The sequence below is a fragment of the Stylophora pistillata genome, chromosome 13, assembly GCF_964205215.1.
Source record: "Stylophora pistillata chromosome 13, jaStyPist1.2, whole genome shotgun sequence".
Classification (NCBI taxonomy): Eukaryota; Metazoa; Cnidaria; class Anthozoa; order Scleractinia; family Pocilloporidae; genus Stylophora; species Stylophora pistillata.
The window spans coordinates 6,033,714-6,060,277 of NC_142531.1; the positions used below are offsets into that span (position 1 = coordinate 6,033,714).

The following is a 26,564-nucleotide window of genomic DNA, read 5'->3' on the forward strand; positions in this document are numbered from 1 at the left end:
AAACAGAGTAAGATAAATGATACAGATAACAAATATTATTAACAACCTTTCCAATCTTCTTGTGTATTTCCCAATTCACAGTTATACGTGATGGTCTAATACTTCTCAAACAGTGCCCGCCTACGGCTCACGTAAATTGGAGAAATTTAAAAGATAATTCACGAAATACACGCACGTTCGCACAATTTCCCAGCCTTATTTACTGGAAACAATGACACCCAAGCTGTTTCAGAGCCAAAACTAAACGGTTCCTTTGCATTTTATTTTTGTTTAGAAATACTACCGACTATAGATGCAAAGTAAACAAAAACGAACAAAATGGTCTCATTAAAACATCCGGGGGCTCTTGCGGAAAACACCAGCCGAATGAAAATGCCTAAAAAATTGTTCAATTGCGTAAGAACTCAAACTATATAATTCAAACTCATTAGCTTTGAAATATTAATCAAAACCAAACTTCGCCATATGCGAAATCATTTATGTTCATCACTCGTTCAATGCGTTTGTAAGTTCGCGTTCACAAATAGCAAAAAGATGAAGATAAAAACACGATCGTAACATGCGATACAGAGCTGAAATGTACAGAGTAAGCTAAAGTAATTCCATTTCATATATACAAGAATTAACTATCAACATCACCTAATTCCTTTTTAAAAGTTCATATAAAAAAATAGCTTTGAACTTTGTATCATTTCAAGCAGCATGCAATTCATTGCGTATTCATTTTTTTCGGGATCAAAAATTAAAACATTCTATTTACGCTCCAAGATAAACAGGATACCTTTTTTTTAAATTTCATACCACAAAAAAATACCCTTAAAGGTAATTGATCGTTTGGCATAAGCTGTAGATAAGAAGAAATCCAAAAATTCCCTTGATATAGTAAGAACTTTAGGCATGGTCTAAATAAGCGGCCAAAGCGCACAGCTCTGCAACATTACAAATCTTGTTTGATCGTTTCTAAAAGGTATAAAAATCTGGTAATTGCAAGGCTGATGATCAACTTCCCTGGAACAAGTCAACAAAGCGGACAAGAAGGAAACCATCCATGAACACAGATAGCTTACACAACATGAACAACAACCATTGGTCGAACACAAAAGCGGAACGATTCAATCGCTGAATGTCAGCAAATTAGCGTGATACTCCATGAGTCATCTGCCAAACGTTCGAGCAGAAAAACGTTCTTTCACAGCGCGTAGTAAGGCCAAAAAATGCATCTCACAGGGTTCTTCGATCCCCCATGTCATCGAAAAAAGTCCATCGAAGATCTTTAAACCTTCTCATAAAACGATCGTTTCCTTTAGGCTACGGCCCAAAAGATATTTATTACTCCCTGTAGCTTAGCAGAAGATGAGTCATTTGATCCTTCGACGACGTTCTCTTTCATCCTTCGATTTTATAAAGTTCGTCTGATACGCAACACGATGTTCTGAATAAAATATCCACATCGTGCCCAAGTTTCGTGAAAGTAATTCACGTTCAAGTGCTACTAGGCGCTGGATGACAACTTTGCAGACTGTTTCCTGGCTTCATCCACAACATCAAACAGATGCTTGGCGTCAACAGCCAGCACATGCGCAGCGGACAACATTCCTCTGCGGTATTCCTGGTCCAGCGTAGTGGTGCTGTATTTCTGAGCCATTTTCATGGAGTTGATAAGCTCAGCCATGTCAGAGGAGAGCACTTTGTGGGCCATTTCCACCTAAAATAGAAAATGAACAAAAATGAAAACGCGCAGAAATGGTTAGCTTCGATCTGGCATCAGTTCCTTTCCTCTGGAGATGAAGAAGCCAAACCTGACGTCACTCTGTGAAGGATTCTTTTCGATTGAGTGTCGTAGAACCAAATGGCCAATCAGAAGAAAGGGAAAGACCTTTGAGAGCTAATGAGAACTCAAAGTAAAAACAACCATAAGGCTTAAAGCGCGGGAAAACGCGGCTGACCAAGTCGCGATTATTCTTAGTTCTGAATCTGATTTTTAGTGTAATAGAAAAATCCGATCCCCAGATGGGACTTGAACCCACGACCCTCCGTGATCTAGTCGGATGCTCTAACCACTGAGCTACTCGAGACTCTATGGTAAGCAAGGGTCAACTTGTGGGCCTCGACTGCAACCGCATCGTGCGGCTACACAGCCAAATATTGGTAAGCACCTGTGAAAACTCACTAACAGCATCACGCTGTCACATTAAGGCATATCAAGATGCGGCCAACCAACCTCCAAAGTGAGCATGTAGAGATGAAACAATTTTTAGCGTAATAGAAAAAATCCGATCCCCAGATGGGACTTGAACCCGCGACCCTCCGTGATTCTGATTGGTTGAGAAAGTGGGGCGAGTTTTCTGGACCAATCACAGAAAAAAAAACCAAAGCAATCTCGGATTACTTTGACGCAACGAACCAAACTCGCCCCTCTTGGTTGTGGCAAGTTGTGACATGCTAGTAAGGGCTGTGCGCAGAGGGGGGTTTAATAACCAGAAAGAATCACACCAGAAAAGACAACTTGCAGACACCATTTGGTGAATGTATACAACTTCATACTTACTTCCTTGTGGGAGGACGGATCTAATCTATGAATTTCTTCGTCAACGCGTGCTAGTAAATCTCTAAGCGAAAGACCAATTGCCTAGGAGAAAGAGAGAGACCATAGCAGCTCTTGGTATCGTAAGGAAATGATGGAACACGATGAAAATAACGCGCAACAACAAAGATGGTCGAGGAAACAAATGAGGCAAGGCTACAACAGACGGGGTGGTTACGGTTTTGGCAACTATTGGCCTTTCTGCAGTTTTATTCAAACGACAATAACGTTTAGTGGCGCACAAGGACTCTAAAGATAGTACTATGGCCTTTTTCGCCCTTTCCAATCCAGCTACAAAGCGGCGTAGTGTTTTTCTAACATCGTGAAAAGCAAAGAGCTTATTCAAAATGGGAAATTTTATAACAAGTTGTTCCATACCTTAACAAAGGCTGGGTAATCTTCAGATCGGGCAAATGGTAAGCCATTGTTGAGACCAATAACAGCCTGCACCACATGGGTGGTGTTAACAAACACGCTGTCTGTGGAACGATCTTCTCTGGGATCTTCTTCTCTCTGCGTCACGACAGTCTGCAACAAAACATAACGAAGAAACGATCAGCAGCGAAAATCTTAGCCTGTGTAGCTAGCAGTTTATGTGCACTTTACGATCTTGTGTGTGCTGAAACGATGAGCGGCTATGGCACCACATAAGTCCAAGATTGAATCGAAATTTCACGCTTTTCACTTACTTTTGTAAATTATTACGAGAAAAAAAAATCGCTAGCATACACGAATGTACATGAGATGAGGAAACATTAACTGTTGAACTTTTTTTTTTCTCTTAACGTCGAAGAGTAACGGTAACCGCGGAAACGTTGCGATCTATAGTTTTCATCTCCAGACAAAAGTTTGTAGCTACATGTACCACAACACATAATGAACAACTCCGTAACGACACTGCGTCTGATCTAACAATGATCAGTTGTTCGTTTAATACTTGCCTAGCCTGTGGTGCAGTCCCTTCTTTTTTGTGCCGCCGGGGGAGCGTTCAGTTATTCTTCGACAAAAGTTTGGTGGCCATCATCATAAAGCTTTAACACTCTCCCCTGCCCCCCTCCCCCCTCCCTTCAGTTTCCTTGCTGTCAGCCACACATTTCTCATCATTAATTCTTATGCCGGCTAAAACTCACCGTTTGAATCGTATCGGTATTTGCTATTGTAGCAGCCTGATGGCTCGGTGGATCCACTGGGGTGCTGTGATCTGAGGGAGACAAGATCTGTTATAATGCGCAAATGAAAGGCTGCGAGATTGGAGAGGAAAAAAAATTAACGATGTTCAAACACTCACCCACGTGAACGCCACTTCAGACCGAAAAAATTCTTCGTCTATACTATTATCTACCTTTCTTGAATGAAAAATGTGTATCTCTTTACTAACTCGGTGCATGTTGTGGTGAGAAAACAGAGGAAAAAGCGGACAAATTTTTGTTAAATAAGAGAGCGACTTCAACTAATTTTCTCTTGGTTACCTCCGCAACTCTACTTATTAGAGAGATCAGCCTGCTAGACTTTATCGAACACCTTACGGTAGTTTTCGATTATCTTTATTTGTAAAGTACTATCCTTTTCTAAAGTCCAGCCTAACAAGGAGGAAACCCATTCTGGGCGGAACCCCTCTTGGATTCCAAGTATGATGAGCTCCACCCATATCCTCATCCCAACCCATCCCTTGTCCCCTGATGTAATCTTCCTCTTGCATCTCAAACGCAAGTTTATCGGATTGGAATAACAGATTATCTACTTGGCATTCAGTTTTTCCTCTTCGCCTACTGGGTTTAAATTGAAAGATACCTTATAAAGCAAAGGGAGAGTCACTTCTCCAAACTTACATTCCTTGGCTGCTTGGCGCTGTTCGATGAATGACGCTGACCCACGTGGGTTGTATGATTCTACCGCCGCGGAAACTCCGTCCTCAGGGGAGAGGAGGTTGGGACTCTTGGGTGATTGCTGTACATGAAGGGACAAGACTAGACTGTATGAGGAAAACATTCCTGCTGAAAATCTCCAATTATTTGAAGTGAAATTGGCCGAATAGTCCTGCTTGTTGTTTTAACAAAGATTTTTCATCGAACACTCTAATCACAACTTTAATCAGAATCGCAATCGCAATCCCGGCCACTACGTGTCAAGTTCTCATTAGCTAACGATGGTACTAAATTTTGTTATGATAGGCCCTTGTGAATTATTTGGTTTTGGTTTTTCGATAGTCTACAGAAAGCTACTCTATTAGGAGAGGTAACATACTTAGCGATTGTAAGGTTGTTAGCGATTAAAGGAACAACACGAACCGGTGAAAAGGGAAGCTCAATATTTTGCTCTTCTTGTTGAAGCCACTTGGAGTCCGCCTCTGATTCAAGGCGCTGCTGGCGAAGTCTTTGTCGAAACATGGCCTGCTCTCTCATTTCCATTTGCGCTCTTTCTGCATCTTCTCGTCGTTTCAGTTCCTCGTCACTCTGTGTGAGACAAATGACAGATTGTCTTAAATACGTGAAGTTTAGCCTGTCAGACGTGTATGGCAACCGATATCATACCTAAAGAGACAGTGCAAAAGCGTGAAGCAGGAATAAAGGAAAAACGCGGTCCTATCAAATTCGACTATGAAGTTACAACGAGATGTTAATCAAAATTTGGGATTGAGGAAACTGTCATGGTATCTAGTGTGCTTTTTTAACTTGCCTACACTAGATAGAGGGTCCATCCGAAGGAATTTGTGGTTTATAAAGAACGAAAAACACAAGCAAGAAACGGGGATGACGAACGACGAGAAACATGCTTAAGAATTTCAAGATACCTCTAACTTTAAAGTGATAACTGACGCGCGACTCTGGAGAAATCAGTGAAACAATTGAAGTTGGCGTCGCGCGAGAGTTCGCATGATACCAACCAAATCTTCCCGCTTGACTTACACGAGGAACTAAGCTAGGAGAAGGAGACATAAGTAACTGACGCGCGACTCAAAGGAAAACCGAAAGAGTTGAGTTGGCCTCGAGCGAGAGTCCGCACGATACGAACCAATTTTTCTCGCATGATTCACGCAACAGACCATGCTGGGGAACAGGGACTTCTTGCGTCGTAAAAGACTTTCAATTCGGAAACCTTCCATGATGCAAATTTCTACGATTTCTACTCTAAACTTGCACCTTGCATCTTCACTCAAACTTCAGCTTCCCTTACCGGCAAATCAATGAGGGCATCTTTGGATTTCGTTGGACTCCCTAATGGACTCGTTAGTGGACTGGTCGCTTTATAATTTTTCGGTAAGGTTTGACTCCCACTAATAGAATACCGATTAGGCTGCTCCAGCAATGCGTGGACACCGCTGGCCTCGTGGTACGACTTGAAGTTCCTTGGGAGCGTGCGGGAAGGGGACGATGGAGACTGGGGTGAACGGGGAGATCTGGGCGATGCTGGATTCCCAGGGTACTGAGCTGGCAGAGTTGACCCTTATAGGACAAAAGAACGAAGGTATTTCGTCAAATGTTAATACAGTACCAACTTGGGAACAGACTTTCATTCTAAAATAGTCACCTTTAAAACTTCATTCCCACACCCTAAGAAAAATAATTGTGAAGGGTGGAGAGAATTGACCTGGAATTGGGAATGGAGTGAAAAGCTTGAAAAAACAGCACTAACTTCTAAGTATATTGAACCTAAAAACTATTGAACTATCAAAACTACCTAAAAAAAGTGGAAATTTGCGTAACTGACCACGCAAAGTTTCTCCCAACAATACTAACAATCTCAAGCAGACAAGCGATGAGAATAGCGAAAAATATCAACGAGGAGATTACAAGTTGATCCAATACCAAATTCTCCCAACTAACATCATGGGAATTGTAAGATATGCCGTAAGGAGAATTGCTAATGAGATCTTGGGAGTGAAAGAGTTAAACAAGCTCTCGTTTGAAGCAGAGTGAGACGAAAGTTTGCATTTCGTCAAACCAAAGTTCTCTCCAGGCACCGCTCAAACTTTAAACATTCCTGACTTCGCTTCGTGTGTTCTGATTTAACATTGTTTCGCGAAATTTCGCTCACATAAATACACTCTCCCACAGTGCCGGCTCTACTTACACAATGACGCCATCACTGTTCGAAACAGACTTGGACCCAACCTACCTCTCGGACTTGTTAATCCTCTGCTGCTGTCAAATGTTGCCATTGCCGAGGATTGAGCCGCACCAGTTGGGATTTGGACGAAAGATGGTTGGATCCCAGGTCTCGAGGGCTACACATAATTAAAAAAAAACCCATAAATCAGTGCATCGTTCATCTTGGATACTTACATCACGAATGTAAAATCACCCAAGAAACAAGAAAGGATACGTGCTTATATGACTTCAATCGGCGCGAATTTTAAAGCATATGTCTTCTAACCGTTAAGTTCCCAGAGAGGAAATTGTACAGTATTGTTCTCTGTTCGGCTTCTTCTTTTCGATATCATTCTCCATTTAGCTTTATCTTTTCATATTATTTTTTGACAACGTTAGAACAATTAGGTGTATATTGCATAGACTACTAAGCACAAAATGGATCATCAGGACTGAGCAATGACTAGTTGAATAAAACATCTGTACCTTGGGTGGGGCAACAGAGTCTTGTATGGCTCCTGTTAGACACAAGAAAATGCACAATGAACATTGTTGAATGGAAATCGTTCATGCACAGTTCAAGGCAGTATTCGTAACACTTCTGGTAAAAATTGCCGTGAGAATTTTTAGTTATGATTTAAGATGTATTGGTAAGGAAAATCGCCTTACCAATAAAAATTACTGTTCAATCAAATATTGAAGGCTATGAGAATAAAGGAATGATCGCCACTCAACACTTGAACTCCCATGAGTGACCAGGAAGGAATTTCTCCTTACAATATCAACATCAAGCATACAGGTGATGAGAATAAAGAAAAACATCAAGAAGGGGATTATTAACTGATCCAATACCAAATCCTCAGAGCAAACATTATAAGAATCGTAGAGAAAGCAATAAAGAGAATTACTAATGAGATCTTGGAAGTGAAAGGGTTAAAAAAGTTCTCAAAGGTTACAAAAATTCTCCTTATCAGTACCACAGGAATTGAAAATCTCACAGTTTGGAGAATATGCATACTGATGCAGGAGCATAAAAGATCAAAAGCTATTAGGGACCTTACGCAATCAGGACGGCAACGCCAAGGAAGACTTCGATTAAAAAAATGAATTTCTACTCTTAGTTAGAATTTAAAAATGGTTGCAGGAGCTTACTGTCTTATACGGCGCCACAGCTCAACTTCCGCATGACGTATAAAAGTAGCGTTGAGTTCCAAATGGAAATGAAAATAATTTGCCGTCGCGGTTTCGGTTCGCAGACGACGAAAATTTTGGCGATTTCACGTTGTTGTTTTGCATAGGCCGGCTAAGAAATGTACAAAGTTTCAAGACGCACGTGCTGAGCTATTGTTCTGCCAATTAGATCTCTTGTTTTTCCACGTCTTCGTGGTTGCGTAAGGTCCCTATTGGTATGCGTTTTAACCTGATCATGGTGGCCGCCACCATTTATGATTTCGTTATCAACAGCAAAACTGTCAAGAGGTGGACAGCAGTTTGTGATAATGAATATGACTGAGAAGAAAGACACATCCACTCACCCATCGACAGAGCCTGTATTCTTCGAGTTTCTTTTCTGAGTTTTTCATCTGCTTGAAATCTTTCTTCTTGGACGATCACGCTGCACACGAAAACAAAGATAGATTAGAGGTATTTAGCACCGCGTTTACGTGAAACGTGAACAGCAACAGTTACCACGTGACATTGTTTTTCCCACCATTTTTTTCACGTTTAGCGGTTGCGCTTTGCCGTTTCTATGTGAAAGTAAACTGTTTCGCGTCTGCCATGTACGTAAGACTTTCTTCACTTTTTCTCCCAAATAGTAGACGTTAATTGCCGGAAAAAGGGCACCAAAATTATTCTTTATAAGCCATACAAGGGCGCCTTCAAATCCACCATGTCGCGAGCTCATGCGAAGCTAAGGTAGCAAGGTTCACACTGTTTTACGTGAAACGTGAGAGGACAAGCTGACGATTGCCGTTTCACGTAAACTTGGTGCTAAATCTCTATTAACTGCTTAAAGCGCGGGAAAACGCGGGCGACCAAATCGCGACTGGTTTTAGTTTTAAATCTTACTGGTTAAGAGAGAGTCGCACGACTTTTCTGGACCAATCACACAGCGAAGTAAAGCAAACCGAAAGCCATCACGGATTACTTTCAACACTCACTTGCATCACATAGTATAACATGTAAAGCGACTTACCTGAGGCGCGTCTTGAGATCCTGAAAGACTGGTCTCTTGGAAGGCTCATAGGACCAGCATTCAAACATGATGTGATATAGAGAGGGTGGACAGTTAGGGGGAAGGGCGAGTCGCTCTCCATTCTCGATCTTGCCAATCACCTCATTGTTCTTAACACCTTGGAAAGGTTTAACACCGTACATGAGGATTTCCCACATACACACACCTGAAAGACAATATCACAATTGGAGTTTAATCGACTGATTTAATAAGCTATTTCAAAGCATGCATTGTTAGTATTACAACTTCAAAGTGCATCGCGCACTGTGTAATGTCACCTGAGATTGCAAGATGCGTGACTTTGACAACGTCACGACCATCAAAGTATGTGGTTTATCTCGCGCGCCTCTACTCAAAAAAAAAAAATATTTACGCGACACGTGTCATACTCATGTCAATCACCAAACCCACTTTTAGTCGGATTTCCTCATTTAGGTTTGTTGTTCCGAGCTTGCCTGAGTGCAGACGTCTCCTATTTCCTTTGTTGCACGAAATAGGAGACGTCTGCACGCAGACAATTCCGAGTGCAAATGACTGGTTAGTCGAAAACAGTTCTGTCACACTCTCCATTAAAGTAGCAAAAGCGATCCTCTTTCTAAAACGATTTTTCCTCCGAAACTTTCCCCTCTCCTACCACCAGTAACATTAGACAATGAAATTCTCTCACCAAACATCCAAATGTCGCTAGCGGTTGTAAACCTCCTGAAATTAATTGATTCTGGAGCCATCCACTTAATTGGAAGTTTCCCCTTTGAAGCTGTAACAAATGATACGTAAAGTTGAGGTAAATCTTACACTCGCGTCAAATGTGTCCCACGATAAAACAGAAGCAAATCCTTAAAAAGAAAGATGAAACGCTGAAGGTTATAATAAAAGGTTGTTACTCCAAGGAGCATTTCCTCGGCTGTACGAAATCTGATGCTCCTTCATTTTGTCTTTAAGCCAATAAATTCGGTCTGTTCCGGCTCATTGCAAACTTTTACCCTTATCCTTACCCTTGTAGTAAGCTTGTTCATCAACCCATCTTGACAGACCAAAGTCTGCTAATTTGACGCATTTAGGCGTACATACCAAGACATTACGAGCTGCTATGTCCCTGAAAAAGAAAAAAAAAAAGAGAATCGGATGAGAGAGCAAAAATTACATGCGATAAAAATGTAAAACCACTTCCCTATGGTTAATTGAAACAGTGCTACCCTTCATCTCTGACCAGGAGAAAAAGATTTCTATTGGAAACTGCTCGATTTCTGAACTGAGAGGAAAGTTCTGTATCGTTCTTTTACGATTAGAATCGTGCCCTGGTAACATTACTAAAAATTGTAAATTGTTTGTAACTGCCACCAAGATTTCAGGAAAATAGTGGCAACGCATTTCATCAGAAATGATGTAACAACATTATGAAGTCATTTGCCATGGGACCACACCGATGCTCCGCCATTCAGTTAAGTATGCTATTACCAGGTTCAAATGTAACACGCGACCTGATTAATGCTAAGGTCAACAAAGTCGGAAGCGTTGCACGAGTAACTTCCATTAAGTAATAACTAACCTGTGTACAAAATTCTTGCTTTCCAGGTATGACATGGCAGTACTAAGTTGAAAAATGTAACTAAGTAGAGTTTCTAGGTTAATGGAGTGTATGTTCTTCTGGAGATACGATCTCATCTGAACACAAAGAAAACAAATTCAACATTACTTCAACACTACAAGAAACATCCTAACCAATTAGGTCTTGAAATCTTTTCGCAACAAAATGCAGTAACTAAAATAGCCCAAACATCGTAATGCGCTAAAACATTTCTGGTTGACAAAAATATGTCATGGGAAATCTTGTCAGAGGAAAATGATTTGGGTTGAAGGTTTAGTAAACACTAAGGTTAGGGAAATTGAAATTCCCGGAAAGAGAGAAAGTATAAAGAAATTGGTTGATCCTTGATGGAAAAGGTACATCGTGAGGAGTAAAAATACTACCAGTCACTTCACCTAGAGACAGAAACGCGTCTATGACGTTCAGTGATACCCTTTTCAAACAGACAGTACTAAGATGCTATCTTTTCCACAATGACGCACAAGGAAGAGGTATAGCTTTGTCACTTAGCGGAGGAATGGTAACGACTCTTGTCTAACCACCAAATGAGCCAGAGCGTCCGGCAACCATCGGGCGACACTTGACTAACTGCCAATCAACTGTCGGTTAACTGTCGACTTAGTGTCGACTGACAACCGATCAACTACCTGCCAACTGCATGGTGACAGTCGTCTGTAGGTCAGCTTTCAGTCAACTTTCGACCCCCTGCCTGTCAATTGTCGGCTATCTGTCGGTTCATCGTCGGACAACAGTCGATCGACTGAAACTCTACCGTCCATTGATTGTCGAGTAACACCGTGGTTTCTTTAGGGTTCATAACACATACCGGCATAATGACAATGTCAAGGAAAGAAGCTCTGTTACCTCTCCATATGCAGCCAGTTCCATTACAATGTAAAATTCGCCATCCGTACACACGCCAACGAGCTTTATAATGTGCGGGTGATCAAATTGCTTCATTGTATCTGAGAAGGAAATTACATTAGTATGGGAGCGATCTTCGCAGTTATGAACACTACTTAAGCAGTAGTGAAAATAAGACCTGAGAAAATTCAGGCCTGTACGGAAATTACAATCAAAAACTTAAAAATGTATATAACCAAATTTATTAATTTTAGTCCCCATCAGCAGACTTATTTTACAAAAAAAGAAAAACCAAAAAAAAAAACCAAAAAAAAACCAAAAAAAAAAAAACAAACAAAAGAAAAACCAAAAGAAAAACCAAAACAAACCAAACCCCCCCCCCCCAAAAAAAAACAAAAACAAAAAAAAAAACCCAAAAAACCCCCCAAAAAAAACCAAAAAAAAAAACCGAACAATTGTTTCATCCGCATCAAAGATCAATTACCGGTAATGAAAACAACTTTGGGAGTTACTGTTTACTCTTATTCAGACTAACACAGACACAGTTTGATACTCACATGCCTCTTCCAAGAATTTCTCCCTTGAATCAGGATTTTTACATGATTTGATCGCCACTTGCAAATTAGGATCATCCTGGTGGAAGCAAAATATTCGGCATAATTCAGCAGTGGCCAAGGTACAAAGATAATACAAGTAAAGCAATTTTCAATTGAGCATTTAAAAATTCAGAATTTTTTTCAAGGAAATAATTTTAGAAAAGGTTTTTGGTGTCGAATCTTCACAAACCTTTTGCAAACTTTGTGACTGCCATAAAACAACAGAAATAAAAGGCAATGGTTTGAAAATTGTAGCTCGCAGACAAATACTCTCTTACTGTTTCTGAAAATTTTACAGTCCAAGCTGCAGCTTTAGTAATACCAACTTTCGTTAATAGTCACTTGGCGGCAAATTGATTCAAGAGGCTTTACAACCTTTTGCACCTTGATATTATCATTAATCATTCAATTGCATCAAATTTGAATTTGCTATGATCCTTGCTCGTGCAGCTGAGAAACAAAATGTCGTCTCCCATGGTCATATGTTAGAGCCGTTTTCAACTGAGTGTCGAAAGTAATCCATGACGGCATTGGTTTTGGTAACTTCGCTCTGTGATTGGTCCAGAAAACGCGCGCCACCGTATCAACCAATCAGACTCAAGACTAAAACCAATCATGATTTAGACACTCGCGTCAGTTTCCCGCGTTTCATGCAGTTTGCCTGTTTTAAATTAGAGTTCTCATTGGCTAATGATGATGTCAACCTTTGCTCCAATTGGCTGTTGTGATAACTTTGGTTTTGGTTATTCAAAGCTCCAATGAAAATTGCTGTAACTGTAATCTGAAATCAATTCAAATATGGGTTATACATCAAGTTCTAACATAATGTATCACTCACTGGACTGATGAAGGTCCCTCTGTGTACATCTCCAAACTGACCCTGACCTATGATCGTCTCCAATATCAACTTGTTCCGAGGAATTTCATAATCTTTAGCTTAAGGATTAAAAACAATGATTTTACTTATTGATGTTCCAAAACCTTAGACCAATCTTTATCTCTGTTTTTATTTTCCTTACACATGTAATGGCAATAGCCATGTTACGTTATCCTTTTGATCAATAACAGAAAGGCCTTGTGTACTGCTCAGCTTTTAACTTTGCCATTAGCAAGACAAATTAAATGGCCAAAACTAACTGTTTAGAGATGATACATAATGATGTAGTCTGATCGTCCAGGTGTGTGTAGTCCTGAGAAGGACTGTGGGCAGTATCAACGACTGACATTTCGACAACGTTACCTGAGCAGACGTCATCACCAGAGTCAAGTACCCATTTCAGGACTACTCTCACCTGGACGATCAGACTACACAAACACATTACCCTCGTGTTCACACCATTTGGTAAGATACAGCGTACACAATGAAAAATAAATTTAGGAATAATTATTCTGTTTAATTGTTCTTTGAGTTCTAATAAGGTTTTCCTTCAGAATTTAACAAATAAGAAATCCATTCAAGTCTTGGCATAAATTTTTTAACAGAAAATGCTTCCAGCAAACTTTCATTATCCAGAATAATAACGACATCTATCTTTAACATACAATTTAAAAAGAATGCAATTGCTCTTTAAAATACTTTTTTCAGAATTCAAATAGTTATTGTAACTGAAATTCAGTCAGTAATTTCTCAGCCATCATAATTTACACCTCAGAAATTTTAAAGACAATTTAAAATTTATTCATCACAATTTATGTCATAAATCATTTACGTTTTTGTTATCTTACCTGGTCTCCTATTATTAACCAGAGACATTCTGCTGGACATTGCAACCGCTACACGTGCGGCAGCCAATACTGTGTATTGGAGTCATTTCAAACACGTATACATTAGCTTTTCAAGGTTATCTAGTATTAAAGAATCTAGTATTAAAGAATCTAGTATTAATTATTATAATCAGTTCAAAGAAAATTAGTGCATGAAGTATTTATACCATATCTTCAGTAAAGAGTTGGAATTACCAGTCATTTAAGAACAATCATTTTGCTGTTCTTTTTTTATTTTAGAAATTGATAGAATCTAAAGCTTAACAGGAAGTGAAGTTCTGATTTACAACAGACTGTTAAATTTATCATTTTTGACTCATTTTAAAGGGTACCATATTATGAATGAGTAGTTTGCATTTCTTTACTCTCTACCTGACATTTCTAGCCAAAATTCTCTTTCAAAACAACCATTGTCTTGCAAGTTTTAAAATAGGGTGGTTGAGTTTGCCATGCAGTGTTCTGAGGTTAGATTGTACAACACAATTTATATATTACAACTTACTGTACATGTTCAGTAAATTCTCAAAAAAGACAAAAAAGGAGAAGCCTGGGCTTTAAGGCTTTACAAAAAATTTATCAGCAAATCACTCTGTCATCATCAAGGGAGTTAATAAACATTTCATAACTAATGATATTAAAACAAATTTAAAGGCAAAAAACAAAATTATTGTTAAAGTATAGGATGCTACTTTTGCATAATATTGAATGTAATTTTAACTGCATTTTTAGCCAACAAATTTTATATTTATACTTTTCTTTTTTTTTGCCAAGCATCCTACATGTAGTTCTGACAGAGAATGACAAAACAGTGCAAAACAAAATGAAATACTGTTCTTCTCTTTTCTGAAAAATTTTCATTTGTACCTGCCATAGGATGTGCATAATCAGGATCATCATCAACAATCTCAGCATAATCATCAAACTCTACAACAATGAAAACATCAATTGACAATAACATTATATTTATTAAGAACAAAGGTACTTTTCAACACCAGTCAGAGTAATACCAGCAAATGAAAAACTGGCAGTTTCATTTTGCTGTCAAAACATCTCCTTTCTATTTATAAAAAATTTATCGCAATTTTAGTACAAGATGGGGAAGCACAATTTCTTCACACTGAACTCGCTAAATATACAAGCAGGCACATCCCACAGGAAAAAAGGGTCACATCCACAAGCAAACCATAAATTTTACACCTCCTGGTCATGCAAGTAGAATCTTCTCTTGGCCCTTTGAACCTTAAACATGTGAGCAGTAATACTCCCTGCCTGCTGTTAATCATTTGTTTGTTTGTTTGTTAGTTTTTTGAGAATTTGTTGTTGCATTGACGATCACACCTCCTCATGGATACATTTGTCCATTCTCTGCACAAGATTCAATTCTTTGAGTTAAATGTTTAACACAAAATTTTTTTCCCCTGCCAATAGGATGTTGATAAGACCTGCTAATTATCAATAAGAAGAATAACAGTAAAATGGAAATTCTGCTTCATGTACCTCCATTTTTTCTCTGCACTGGTGAGGAAACAGACTTCTTCCTCTCTGTAAAATCATTTCCCAAAATAGGAGTGTTCTGTTTCAGGGTTGGTGAAAAAATAGGGGGGCTGAAAGAGAAGAAGAGCTGTACATAAATCGCCATTCCCTCAGGTGAGAGGCATTACATATATCTTATTAACCAAGCGCGAGGGCCATACTGGGAGAATATCAGCCCGAGGTCTTGACAGTATGGACTGAGCGCAGCGAGGTCTGTACAAAAAAGACCTAGGGCCGATATTCTTCCGGTGCGGTCCCAAGCAAGCTTGGTTAATAAGAGATTTATTATACGACTGAAGTTCAAAGGGACACAAGTGCAGTATCATTCGGGACCATTTGGGACAGAGCCCGGTCCAATACTGAGAGAATATTGCCTAGCAATAGAGCATTTTGATTGGTTGATTTCAGTTATTGGCCCTCTGACTGCCTGAGTTGTGTAATAATGTTCCATACTTGACAAACTGAATTGTAAGGACCCTTCTATGTGATTGAAAAAATTTTGTTTGTTAACAAAAAAAATTGGATCCACCCCACCCTGCCTGAGACTGTTGTTCTTCTCTAGCTGAACAGAAGTGTCTCTTCCTTTCCTAAGTTGTCGCAAGAGTAGTTATGATCCAATATGATTAATTTTCATTTCACTCACTATATATCTTATTAACCAAGCGTGAGGGCCGTACTGGAGAATATCAGCCCCTGGGCTTCACAGTACAGACCGAGCGCAGCGTCGTGTAATTACCTGCCCGAGTTGTGTATTACCTGTTTTTTCCCTCAGTTTTTGGAGATGCTGGTATTGGGATTGACGGCAGAGATCTCTCAATATCTGCAAAGACGAAAACAACTGTTTTAACCAGATCCTCTCCTTAGGTTGATATTCTCAATGATGCATACTGGTACTTAATAGCTACCTTACACAACTCCCAGTGCATCTTATTTCATCAAACAGACTACCTATTGCATGAAATTGAAGATCAATTGGCATGCAGATGTGTGGATTGGGTATAGGATGTAAATAGCTGTATAAATTTGAATATATCAGCAAAGTTGAAATGGTAAATTGGCCACCGTTACGATTACAAAAGCTGACATTTTGAGCGTTAGCCCTTCGTCGAAGCAAATAGGGGAATTGTGGGTTGTGTGTGCTTTTAAAGGCAGAAAAAGGAGCTACGTGATTGGTGGGAACATGGCAACGAGAAAAACACAAATAAATTAGTGGAATGAAAAGCGTTCGTTGATAACTGTGGGATTTAGACTGCCGGTTTGAAAGATGAGCTTTTGTTCAAGAAAATAATTATGTAGCTTAGAAATATTACCCTACCAAGTTTCTTAAAGACCAGTGAATGTTTGTTTCCACTGAAGAGCATACAGTATCCGTCAATCAAGTCAGCCATCTCTTCAGCCTTGGCTAATGAGAATGTGGTGAACACAAGAGGCTGCAAACAAAAATGTAATAAAAAGACAGTAACACACTTAACAGTAAAGACAAGTAACTGGCAAGTATTTTCTGACTCACAATGAATAAATTTAGAATGATATCTGTTCTGTGAAAAAAAATTCTAAAGGTTAAATTTTATGTAGCCTAACAAACCTCAGCAGCTCCCAACACTTTCAAACTAACAGTAGCTTTTTGTTTATCAGTCTGGACAGATGATGTGATGAGTGGTATTCTTGTAATTGAGATTGAAGTTATTTGATGGAAATCAGCCATGCGTGTAATCTACAGTGGAACAAATGAAAGCAACTTCATAAGTAATACAACTGAAAGGTAATAATATTATTATTTATTTATAGATTTATTGGTAAACCAAACCATAAGCCTACAGTATCAATCATGCATTATGTCATTGTTTCATGGTGGAACATATTTAAAACCTCTAACACCCAGGAGTGATTAACATGTGACTTCTCCCTACAATAATCATACCATATCCCCTCATAAACCAGGAAAACAGGTATTGAGAATACTCAAATTTATCAGGTAAAGGTTGTTATCTTGATCTAACACCAAATTCTCATAACTAACTTACAAGGAAATGTGTAGCAGCTGGAGGGGAGAATTTACAATCAGATATTGGGAGTCATAGAGTTAAGGTATCAAACTTGTTTTCAAGTGGCATTTAAAGGCATTTAAACACAAAATATTTGTATCTTCACATACAGACACCAGTCTCAAGCCTCCAAAGTAAATTAATCACAGGACAGAAAACTAATGAAATCCTTACTGGAAAAGACACCACTTGGTTCCTGGTATACAGCTGTTTACCCAGAAACCACCTCACTACCTTTCCTGAGAAATGCCCACCCCAGAAACCACCTCACTACCTTTCCTGAGAAATGCCCACCCCAAAAATGTTTTTAGTTGTTTTTCAAGATAGAGATAAGAACTCCCAGAAAGAATCAAAAGAATTTTGCCAAACCACACTGTAAAGTTCTCACTTTGGACTCAGTGAGGTAACTATTTTTTCAAATTATAAAAAGTCAAATTTTGGCTTCTTGCACGTTTCAAATACTCATGTACTCACAAGTGATCCACGTTCAGCTCGGTAACTTATTCCATCTTTTGGCCCAATAACCACATCTACTGCTATTGTCCAACCAGTCTGATGTAAAAAAAATATCAATCATTGAATATTAAATTGCCTGGGTACAAGAAATTTGTTACCAATTTTAATGCTGTGTGATAGAGACACACTGTTTAATTCTACCCAAGAGTGCATCTGCAGATCTAAAAGCTACAACCTTGGACAAAACCTGTTGAGACACATTACAAAAATACCTATTTTTTGCACTCACCCAAACAAAAATGCATACTGTTGCAAATTGAAAGATTGTTCCCCCCCCCCTCCCCTATTGCAATGTTGTTTGTGGTAAGACAAGAAATGCACGCTTGAGCTGTTAAGTCCCAACAACACTGTACCAGGGGTGGGGAGGGGGGCAAGTTTGTTCCTTTTGGAAACAATTGTTACATAGCGGGAAATTAAAAATTGCATTGAAATGTCTCAACAGTTTTGTCCGGGGTTGTAGGTACCTGGTATGAAAAAGTTTAGACAACCTTACCTTAAGAAGAAAATTGAAAAAATGTTTAAAATCTAAGTTGCTATTAATGATTTGTTTGACATACAGTGTATAGCATGTGTCTAAAGCTTTATTCAGAGGCTAAAGAGGGCAAGAACTGCCACTGACTTGGCATGAAAATCAATTTATACAAGAACTTCTCAAAATAAGAGGGGGAGAGTGAGGGGGTTTGGGCTCTGCCGTGGTTTCATTCCAAGTGAAAAACACAATCAACCATGTCATGATGAATCCTCACAACAGTCTCTTTAAAAACTACATCATGAATAACTGATGAATAAACAATAATGTAGGCTTCACTCACCCCTAAGGAGCACCTGAAAGACTCCAGTTCAAATCGATGTAGTTTGGAAAGAATATCAAAAAATGTATAACAGCATTCCACTTCACTCAAGTGTGCATACTGCTTAAAATAACCATGGATTGTTTTCCGCAAAAGCTTGGACTATATAAAAAACAAGAGATAACATTTTAAATAATCATTAACTATCAGTAATGTCACATATCAGGTGATTCATAATGGCAATAGGACTGTTTGACCTGTAACAGTTTAAGTGATGAATAAAATCAGATGACTGTGACTGGAAATCTATCTACCATGAATATGATTACAGACAGAATCAGATGACACAAAATCCTGCTACCAATAAATCAAACCTATTACAAAATTTGAGAAACAAGTTATCCATTGGTTAGACATTTTCATAACAAAAAACTACTGAACAGTTAACTAAGAACAGAACAGCAGTATGTGCACATAATTTGTATTGTCCAAATACGCGTTGACAATGCAGAGTACACAGTAAAATACAGCTTCACCATTGGCTAAATTCTTCCCAAACACAAGTGCATTGCTAGTTCTTGTCTTCCAGTGTGAGTGCAGAAGTACATGTACACAAAATATATAAACCAACCTTCATGTTTTCCAAAACAGCCTTTGGTATGAATTTGGTCAGGCCAACTTCTTTCCTAAATGTCAGAGTGCAAACAAATGAAACTGATGAAAACTGATCCCTTGCATAGTCGTGGATGAACAAAGGTATTAGCACAATTACGAACATACATTTAATATGTAACTTGTTAATTAATTTAAACTCATCAATGACTAAAAAACTGATATGGCTATGTCCTTTTACAGCTCCATAAAATCATATGCTCATAAAACTACATTTCTTCTCAAACAGAAACACTTTCTCATAAGAAAAAAAATTTATCAGATTTCACAATGCCAATCACAATCTTTTCTGATAAAGAACAACAAAATATAAAAAAGGAAAGAGACTGCAATAGAAGCTTCATTGCAAATGACATTACTTACTCAATATACTCAAAGTTTGATTTTTTGTCAAGTGCTATCTGAGGCATGTCCTTAAAATACCTCCTACAAAAATAAAACAAAATAACAATTTACTGCTGATCAGCTGAAAAAGAAACCCAACCTCTGCCAGTACAGAAAGCTGATCAATCAATTAAGAAAGTAGACATTAGTGTAAACAGCTGAACTATCAAAAACATTTGATCAACTTACAAATGTGCTTACAAATTCTACTTTGGATACCACTGTTTAAAAAAATCCTCATGCTTTAACTGTCTAACCCATTAAAGCGACTAGCATCTAATTTTTCCTCAAAATATCACCCCTGAATCACACAAAGGTCACAAGAATGAAAGAAATGATCACCAACTGAAGAGGCTCTTGATTATGAAACAAATTCTCCTTGTCTGAACCATAGGAAACATTTCAGGAACAGTATAGAGAATATGCATACTGATGTTAGGGTGCAAAGGGATAATTGTACTTCTTGGTAAATCTGTAACAGTTGTTTTAATACATTTTTGTCACCATTTTCTTCCAGTCCCTAATAACAGAGAGCTGCAGTGAAGTAAGTTGGCAGCTATGACTGTTTTCTCCTCTTTACCTCATTTCCAAAACCCCAAGTCTAAAAGCTGTGTCTTCATCTGCTTTTTCACTGTTGTGTTGCAGGTAATCATTCTTGACCTACAGAAAAAGAAATTAAGGTAAATTAATAAATACATTCAGTAACAAAATCACTATAAATAAAATTTCTGATGAGCCAGGGGATAATTTAGAAGTAAATAACCATGGAATAACAACCAAAGAAAAACCCAGAAAATAAGAGCAAGTGTCATTCACATACTTGCATGCAAATTGGAAAACACTGAGAGTAATAATAACTTCATCAAAATACAGTGGTTACCTACGAGGTAAGGACACCTATCTAGTAAGAACTAATAAAAATCTAAAAGGGATATCAAGATAAATCAATCAAAAATGTCCAAAGTTTTATCATACAAAATCCTATAATGATTAAAATATATCCAATTATGGCATGTATACAATATAAGTGTTGCACAATATGCAATTTTTGAGGTCATATGTTGAGATAAGCTTAGCTAGATCTTGTTTTATGATTTCTTAAAAACTTCTTAAGTCTGCTGATCCCTCACTGTAAATAATGAAAGTAACTGAGGACAGAGACTGAAGTACAGTGAAGTTTAACAAAAAATCTCATAAATGAGAAAAACCACTTTTGCCATCATAAGAGCTGTCATCCTATACTATAATCCTTTAACGTACAGTTTGAGTATTCTCATTACCTGTTTGCTGGATAATCTTTGGATATTTAAGAATAAATTAAAGGCAACAAATACTTTAATTATAATTGTAATGATTGAAAAAATTGTTGATTCATTAAACTAAATCTTAATACATACCTGATCAAATAAATAAAAGAAAGTGACTTTATCTCTGGTATACAGCTCTTTCAAATCTTTTGGAAAATATCGCACTCTTAGTTGGTACCTGAAGGGGAAATTAAATGACAAGATCATGTAACTTCTTGTGTATACAGATACTATCCATAACTCATTGTGGTTATCACAGTTTCTGTAGTGGTAACACAATAAAAATATTAGTAATACCCCTCAACAGGGGACTAGTGAACTGCCTACAATCCCTTGGAATTTGTGAAAATTACACACTTGGGTAAAAGGTTTGCTCTACCTGTCTGAAAATCTATTTTACTTTTTGCACTTAAAATAAGGGGGAACACTGACTTACTTCCACTCATCTGCAGGATACAGAGCCTCATGCTTGCCTCGTACCTCACCCATTGTAACTTTACTGTTGAGCCAAAATGATTCATTTGTATTGACATGTTCAAGTTTAATGCCATAGTAGTCTCCTGCAGTTATGGGATCAGCACCGAGACTTCCAATCACCAAATGAACAATTCCCTGAAAATGTTGACAAACACAAACTGCTTGGTACACGCATGTTATGAAAACTATTTTGAAAGGATCTGGGTGGCCTCAAAACACAAATTTTTTTTTCCTGAGATACTTGCTCATCATCTTTTGCACCCTAGATTAAAGATTACAAATTTTATTGTCAACATGTCATCCCTTGAATCTGTTGTCTAAATTATCTCAATCTGCTTTTCTTGTGGGAAAACCTAAGTTTACAAGCTTCAAATTGTTTTTAAAGATTTGATCACCACTCATTTATCTTCTTCATTATTGATAATTGTAATTTAACCTATTGACGTCCAGTGCGCCCGTATGTGCCCATGTGGATCCACACCCTTTCTACGCCTTGTGACGTCATCACTTTTAACCCTAGAGCACCACTTTGAGCACGTACTTGAACAGGTTGAAAATATCTTACAAACAGTACCAGAATAAGCGCAATTGAGTGAAGGAGATTGGACAAATAGCCAAAAAACCATGTAACATTGACCTGAAAATCTGCACGAAAATCTTGTTCCATTACCCACCTACCTTTCTGAGCATGTGCTTTGAAAATAATGAGTAGTTTCCCAAAAAATCTCTACACCAAAATGAAGCCTACTAAATTTCCAGCAAGTGAGGAGAAACTTCAGGAGAGCAGAGGGGAAAAAAAGGGCAGGAGAAAGAGAGAAAAGTAAAAGTCGTAAGTGGGGCATTACTTTTCAACCTCTAAATTTTGCTTCCTGCGCGTGCCCGAGATTTTCAGGCCGCCATTTTGCATTTGGATCGAAAGGCTGTCGAGTGTATGAGCTGTCAATGGGTTTTTGGTCAGTTTGAGCTTTTAAAATCACAACAGTGACCCGAAATCTGCTCGACTAGCTTCAAAACACAGTTTTTCACAAAAGCTGTGGCCATTAATGGGTTAATGGTAAAATAAAATCAAAGTGCCTGTGAGCCACTGAACTTGGCTACTGATTAATGAAAAGCTGGGAATGGACTTTTTGTATTTATTCAAAGCTTAGGGGGTCCACTTCCAAGACAATTTTTTAGGAATATGATTATTTTTTACGTTAATTGATGTGCACAGTGGACTGGCTGGTGGCCCTGAATGCGAGAGGCTGTGAATTCAGGCCCTACAGTACATATCATCTATTTTTTTGGTCTTATTAATGGATATGTTTATTTACAACAAAAAACAAAGACTGAAAAGAAGCATTTGCCTTTCCCATGCTTGTGTTAAAAAAATAATCTAAAGCAAATTAATCATCCAAGAATTTGTCCAGCATGTCAGTTGATTTTGAACTCAAAATATGCTAGCCTTTGTCAAGCCCTAAGCAATCACTAGTGTCAGATAGGATTACAAAGGGAAAACATGACTACTTTCCCTTACAATAGAATCAAGGAGGAAGAACCTTGGAGTCTTTTTCTTACAATCATACCCTAAATGTGACTTGTATGTGTCCTGGTGTTACGTTCAGGTCAATTACTCGAGTTAATTAAAATGAAGAGTTGAGATGTATTTCAAGAGAAAAAAGAACATGTATTCCAAAAAACATCTTGAGAAAAGAAGATGAAGGGTGACCACTGTAATGGCCTATGAACTTTTCTGTAATCCCCCCAAAAAACAAAACTCATAGCCCAGTAAAGTGTGCCAGCCTATTAGTAACATTATATATCAACAATCAATCATTTTCAAATGCACCAACTCTGTACAAGAATGAAAGCAATAATTTACTTTCTTGAGCACAAAGTACAAAATTTTGCAATTCATATGATAAGTTCATGAAAATCCTAGATGTGGCTTTCAGCAAGTTAAATGTAGCATCCATAATTTTGCTCAGAGAAAGCACCAGAAAATTATACATGAAGATTGCTAAGAAAAATTACTCATCAAGATCACAATGCACATTTTTTGGCCATGAATTTTGATGTTGCAGGTCAGGTGACCCCACAGACCATTCTGAATTTTTTCAGTCCACAGTAGCAGTTATTAGTTGCTGTTGAATCTAATGCAGACCTTAGAAAAGGCTTAACACCCTGATTGACTTTTTGCTTGAACTACATGAACACCCACAAGTATCCTATAATAATAAAAATTTAATAGGTTTGACAGAGATGGATGACCATTATCACATTTAATGACTAGGGAGACACACTCAAATTCCCAAACACAGTTCCTAAGGCATCCATTTGGTCACAGGACAGAAAAAATAACTGGCTTGTGACTTGCGATAGAACAGGAGGTAAAAAATGTATCTCATTTTTGTCACCATAAATTTTATCCATACAATTTAGAACATTCCAAATCTTCCATTATTGACTAGTGACCAGTTAATATAATAATGACAAATTAAAGTAATCTAAAACATTGGCACTTTCACTATTTCATGAGTTAAGTGATCAATTAGTTTTCATGTGAGCAATTAAAACCAGATTTCATTGCCTCACTGTAAGCAAATTCTGTTTGTATCAGAACCTCTGGGTTTTCACAAATTAGACAAAATCGTACAATAAAAATAGCAATTTTTAAAAGGCAGTTTCCAAGAGTGCGACATTTTCCATTGTACAGGTAGGTAAAGCACAGCAAAATATAACCACTGATTTCAACATTAACTATCTACAGATGGCTACTCAAAGCCAAGAATTCCCCATGGGAATGAAATGTGTCTCTCCATGGATATGTCTCTACTTTTTATTTCAGTTTTGAGGGAGATCCACAGAAAAACTGACCCTGATAGGTTTTTAAAAACCAGTGTTCAAAACAGTTACTGATTCATTAACCTTCATGCTGACCAAACTTACTCCAACCAAAGTCTAGCAGCAGAAATTTAATTAACCAATTTAAATCATATAATAATTGGAAAATAGAAACAGTTCTCACACAGAGTAAGAAAATGCATAATTGTGTAATATTAGGTAAGCTCATGTACTCTAAATAATATTTGTATAGTGCATAATATAATTTTGGAATTTAAAGGACGTAGAAGCAAATAACTGCGGGTGATAAATACAGCTTCACAACACAACAAATCTAATTACCAATATTCTTATTAGAGGATAAAAGGAAAGTGATCAACTAATTGCCAATCATGGTAATAAAATCATTATGATCTGGATCAAATTAAAGTTTCTTTTTGCAAGATGAAAACCAATCTTAAAAGACATCAAAACAAGATCAAGAGACAGAATCTGATAAGTTGACCCATAAGTGGTTTCTAAGGAAATTTACTTTCAACAATAGCAGAAATTACCTCAATGAATTAAAATATATATATATTAGTCGATCCGGCTAAATCTCGGAACAAAAACATTGTTACCTCACAGTGAATTAACCTTCAAAATTGCATTCATTACAGTAACTATATATTTTTGAACTTAATCCGTGTTGTTAGGACGGTAGCCCAGCAGAAGAGTCCCCGATATTTACTGAAAGTTCTTCGGATCTTGACATTTTATATTAATTCGGGATCGTCGTCAAGACAGTTGAAAAAACTTGGGTTCATTATATTTATGGATTCACATGAAGATACACATTGGTTGAAGTCCAAAATAAAGTAAGAACGTAAAGTAAGACTGTTAGGATAGAACCGGATAATCCAAAGATCTTTTCTAGTATTCTTTCTTCATATTGTTACTTTTCCTACATTGAATTTAGTGCAACGTGAGAAATATCAAATCTCATCCTTCGCGTAAAAAAATTGTTACAATGTGTGACCACGAATATCATGATCATAGATCAAACAGAGAAAACATTGCGTAGAGAGAGTACCGGTAAAACACCGAAAAAAAAAACAAAACAAAAGAAAACGAAACATAAAGAACGGATGAAACTCATTGGTACGGTTCGGCAATCTCTCACCAGGCACCAATTGAAATTATGTAAACCCCACCAATTGAATTTATGTAAACCCCACCAAGAATTCCTGAAGAGTTTTCGAGCGATTAAATACTAAAATCACAACGATAAAAAGCACAAAACTGCTACCAAAAAAAGACTGAGTATACAAAGAAATGAATAAACCAACCTTAACATCTGTTGCTTCGCCACATTTCACTGATCTGGAGTCGCCATTTGAGAGGACAACTTTCAGTGTTGAACGAGCTGTATCAGATCCCGTAGATCCACGATTAGAACTGTTTCTCTTGCTCGAATTCCGAGACATTTTATGTTGTTGTCAGTCACCTCGATTTCCTCTCATCTTGACGAGAACAACAGTACATCAACAGCCAGTACAAAAGTTGACTCCTGGCTTAAAGTTGTCGGTAGACATTCAGTTGACGAAACTCCGTAGGAAACTCTGTAGCCTATTTCCGTTTTCCCTATCGTTGAAACCAATTTCGATATGATTCAATAATGGCGGGCCCTCGCTTGAAATTACAATCCTCAGACGTGGTATCTTCCTTTCAATTTGATATTTTACAATTGAGGAAGATTCCTGTTCAAATTATTGTCAAAAGTACCCGCTGGGAAACGCAGTGATACAAGCTGTAATTTGTAGTTGTTTTGAGAGCAAAGAAAAGTAAGATGGCGGAGATAAGTGCGTCATGCATTGTGGGATAGTAATTAGTGGCACGAATAACATGGACTTCCGGTGTAACGAAAACACCGGAGGCTAAAATAAAAGACACGTTATAAAGTAAAACAATTACTGAATATTGCTCTGACGTTTGCAAAGTGACGCAATGATTTTCCCTGTCTAATGCCTTAGGGAATTACGCTGCATAAGTCTTAAGAGTATCCATAGTCACGTTATCGGCTAAGGAAGCCAACAAATGCCATTTTAGAAAAATTTGATCTATTTTGATAAAACAATCTCCCGTCTCAAACAGAAATCAGTGCGCAGATTGAGATAATAGATAGCTATGATGTTCATATTCCTCCCTAGTTCAAAACGTGACATGCATGAAATACCCACTCCAAAAGCGGGACATGAATGAAGTGAAAGAACCGCTGAAAGATCCATTTGGTCGCTCTTGCTTACTCTTAGTTGTC

At 37.9% G+C, this 26,564-nt stretch overlaps 1 protein-coding gene across 2 annotated transcripts; it reads right to left on the reverse strand.

The window, feature by feature from the left end:
* Positions 1 to 241: 241 nt before the first annotated feature.
* On the reverse strand, positions 242 to 26,113 carry LOC111326952 (focal adhesion kinase 1). Of its 2 annotated transcripts, XM_088742751.1 has the most exons (31): positions 25,597 to 26,113; positions 21,405 to 21,580; positions 21,059 to 21,146; positions 20,242 to 20,321; positions 19,641 to 19,703; positions 19,237 to 19,291; positions 18,627 to 18,767; positions 17,773 to 17,850; positions 16,839 to 16,967; positions 16,569 to 16,683; positions 16,010 to 16,073; positions 15,218 to 15,324; positions 14,585 to 14,644; positions 13,682 to 13,750; positions 12,795 to 12,892; positions 11,918 to 11,993; positions 11,361 to 11,461; positions 10,458 to 10,573; positions 9,904 to 10,004; positions 9,576 to 9,665; positions 8,870 to 9,074; positions 8,208 to 8,287; positions 7,159 to 7,190; positions 6,701 to 6,809; positions 5,759 to 6,027; positions 4,873 to 5,037; positions 4,414 to 4,531; positions 3,715 to 3,785; positions 2,963 to 3,112; positions 2,549 to 2,629; positions 242 to 1,705 (listed from the first exon to the last, which is right to left on the reverse strand). In XM_088742751.1, the coding sequence occupies exons 1-31, from the start codon at positions 25,732 to 25,734 to the stop codon at positions 1,493 to 1,495; spliced, it is 3,438 nt and encodes a 1,145-aa protein (XP_088598877.1). In that variant the 5' UTR covers positions 25,735 to 26,113; the 3' UTR covers positions 242 to 1,492. The 2 variants fall into 2 exon arrangements, with proteins under 2 accessions (XP_088598877.1, XP_022786774.2); XM_022931039.2 differs by lacking the exon at positions 13,682 to 13,750.
* Positions 26,114 to 26,564: the final 451 nt, after the last annotated feature.

Coding starts and splice junctions, on each gene's coding strand:
- LOC111326952 (XM_088742751.1), bottom strand. CDS start 25,734: ATGTCTCGGAATTCGAGCAAGAGAAACAGTTCTAATCGTGGATCTACG. Junction 16,074..16,568: donor ACTGGTCTTTAAGAAACTTG/GTAGGGTAATAT, acceptor TCGTCTTTGCAG/ATATTGAGAGATCTCTGCCG. Junction 6,810..7,158: donor ACTCTGTTGCCCCACCCAAG/GTACAGATGTTT, acceptor AATTATGTGTAG/CCCTCGAGACCTGGGATCCA.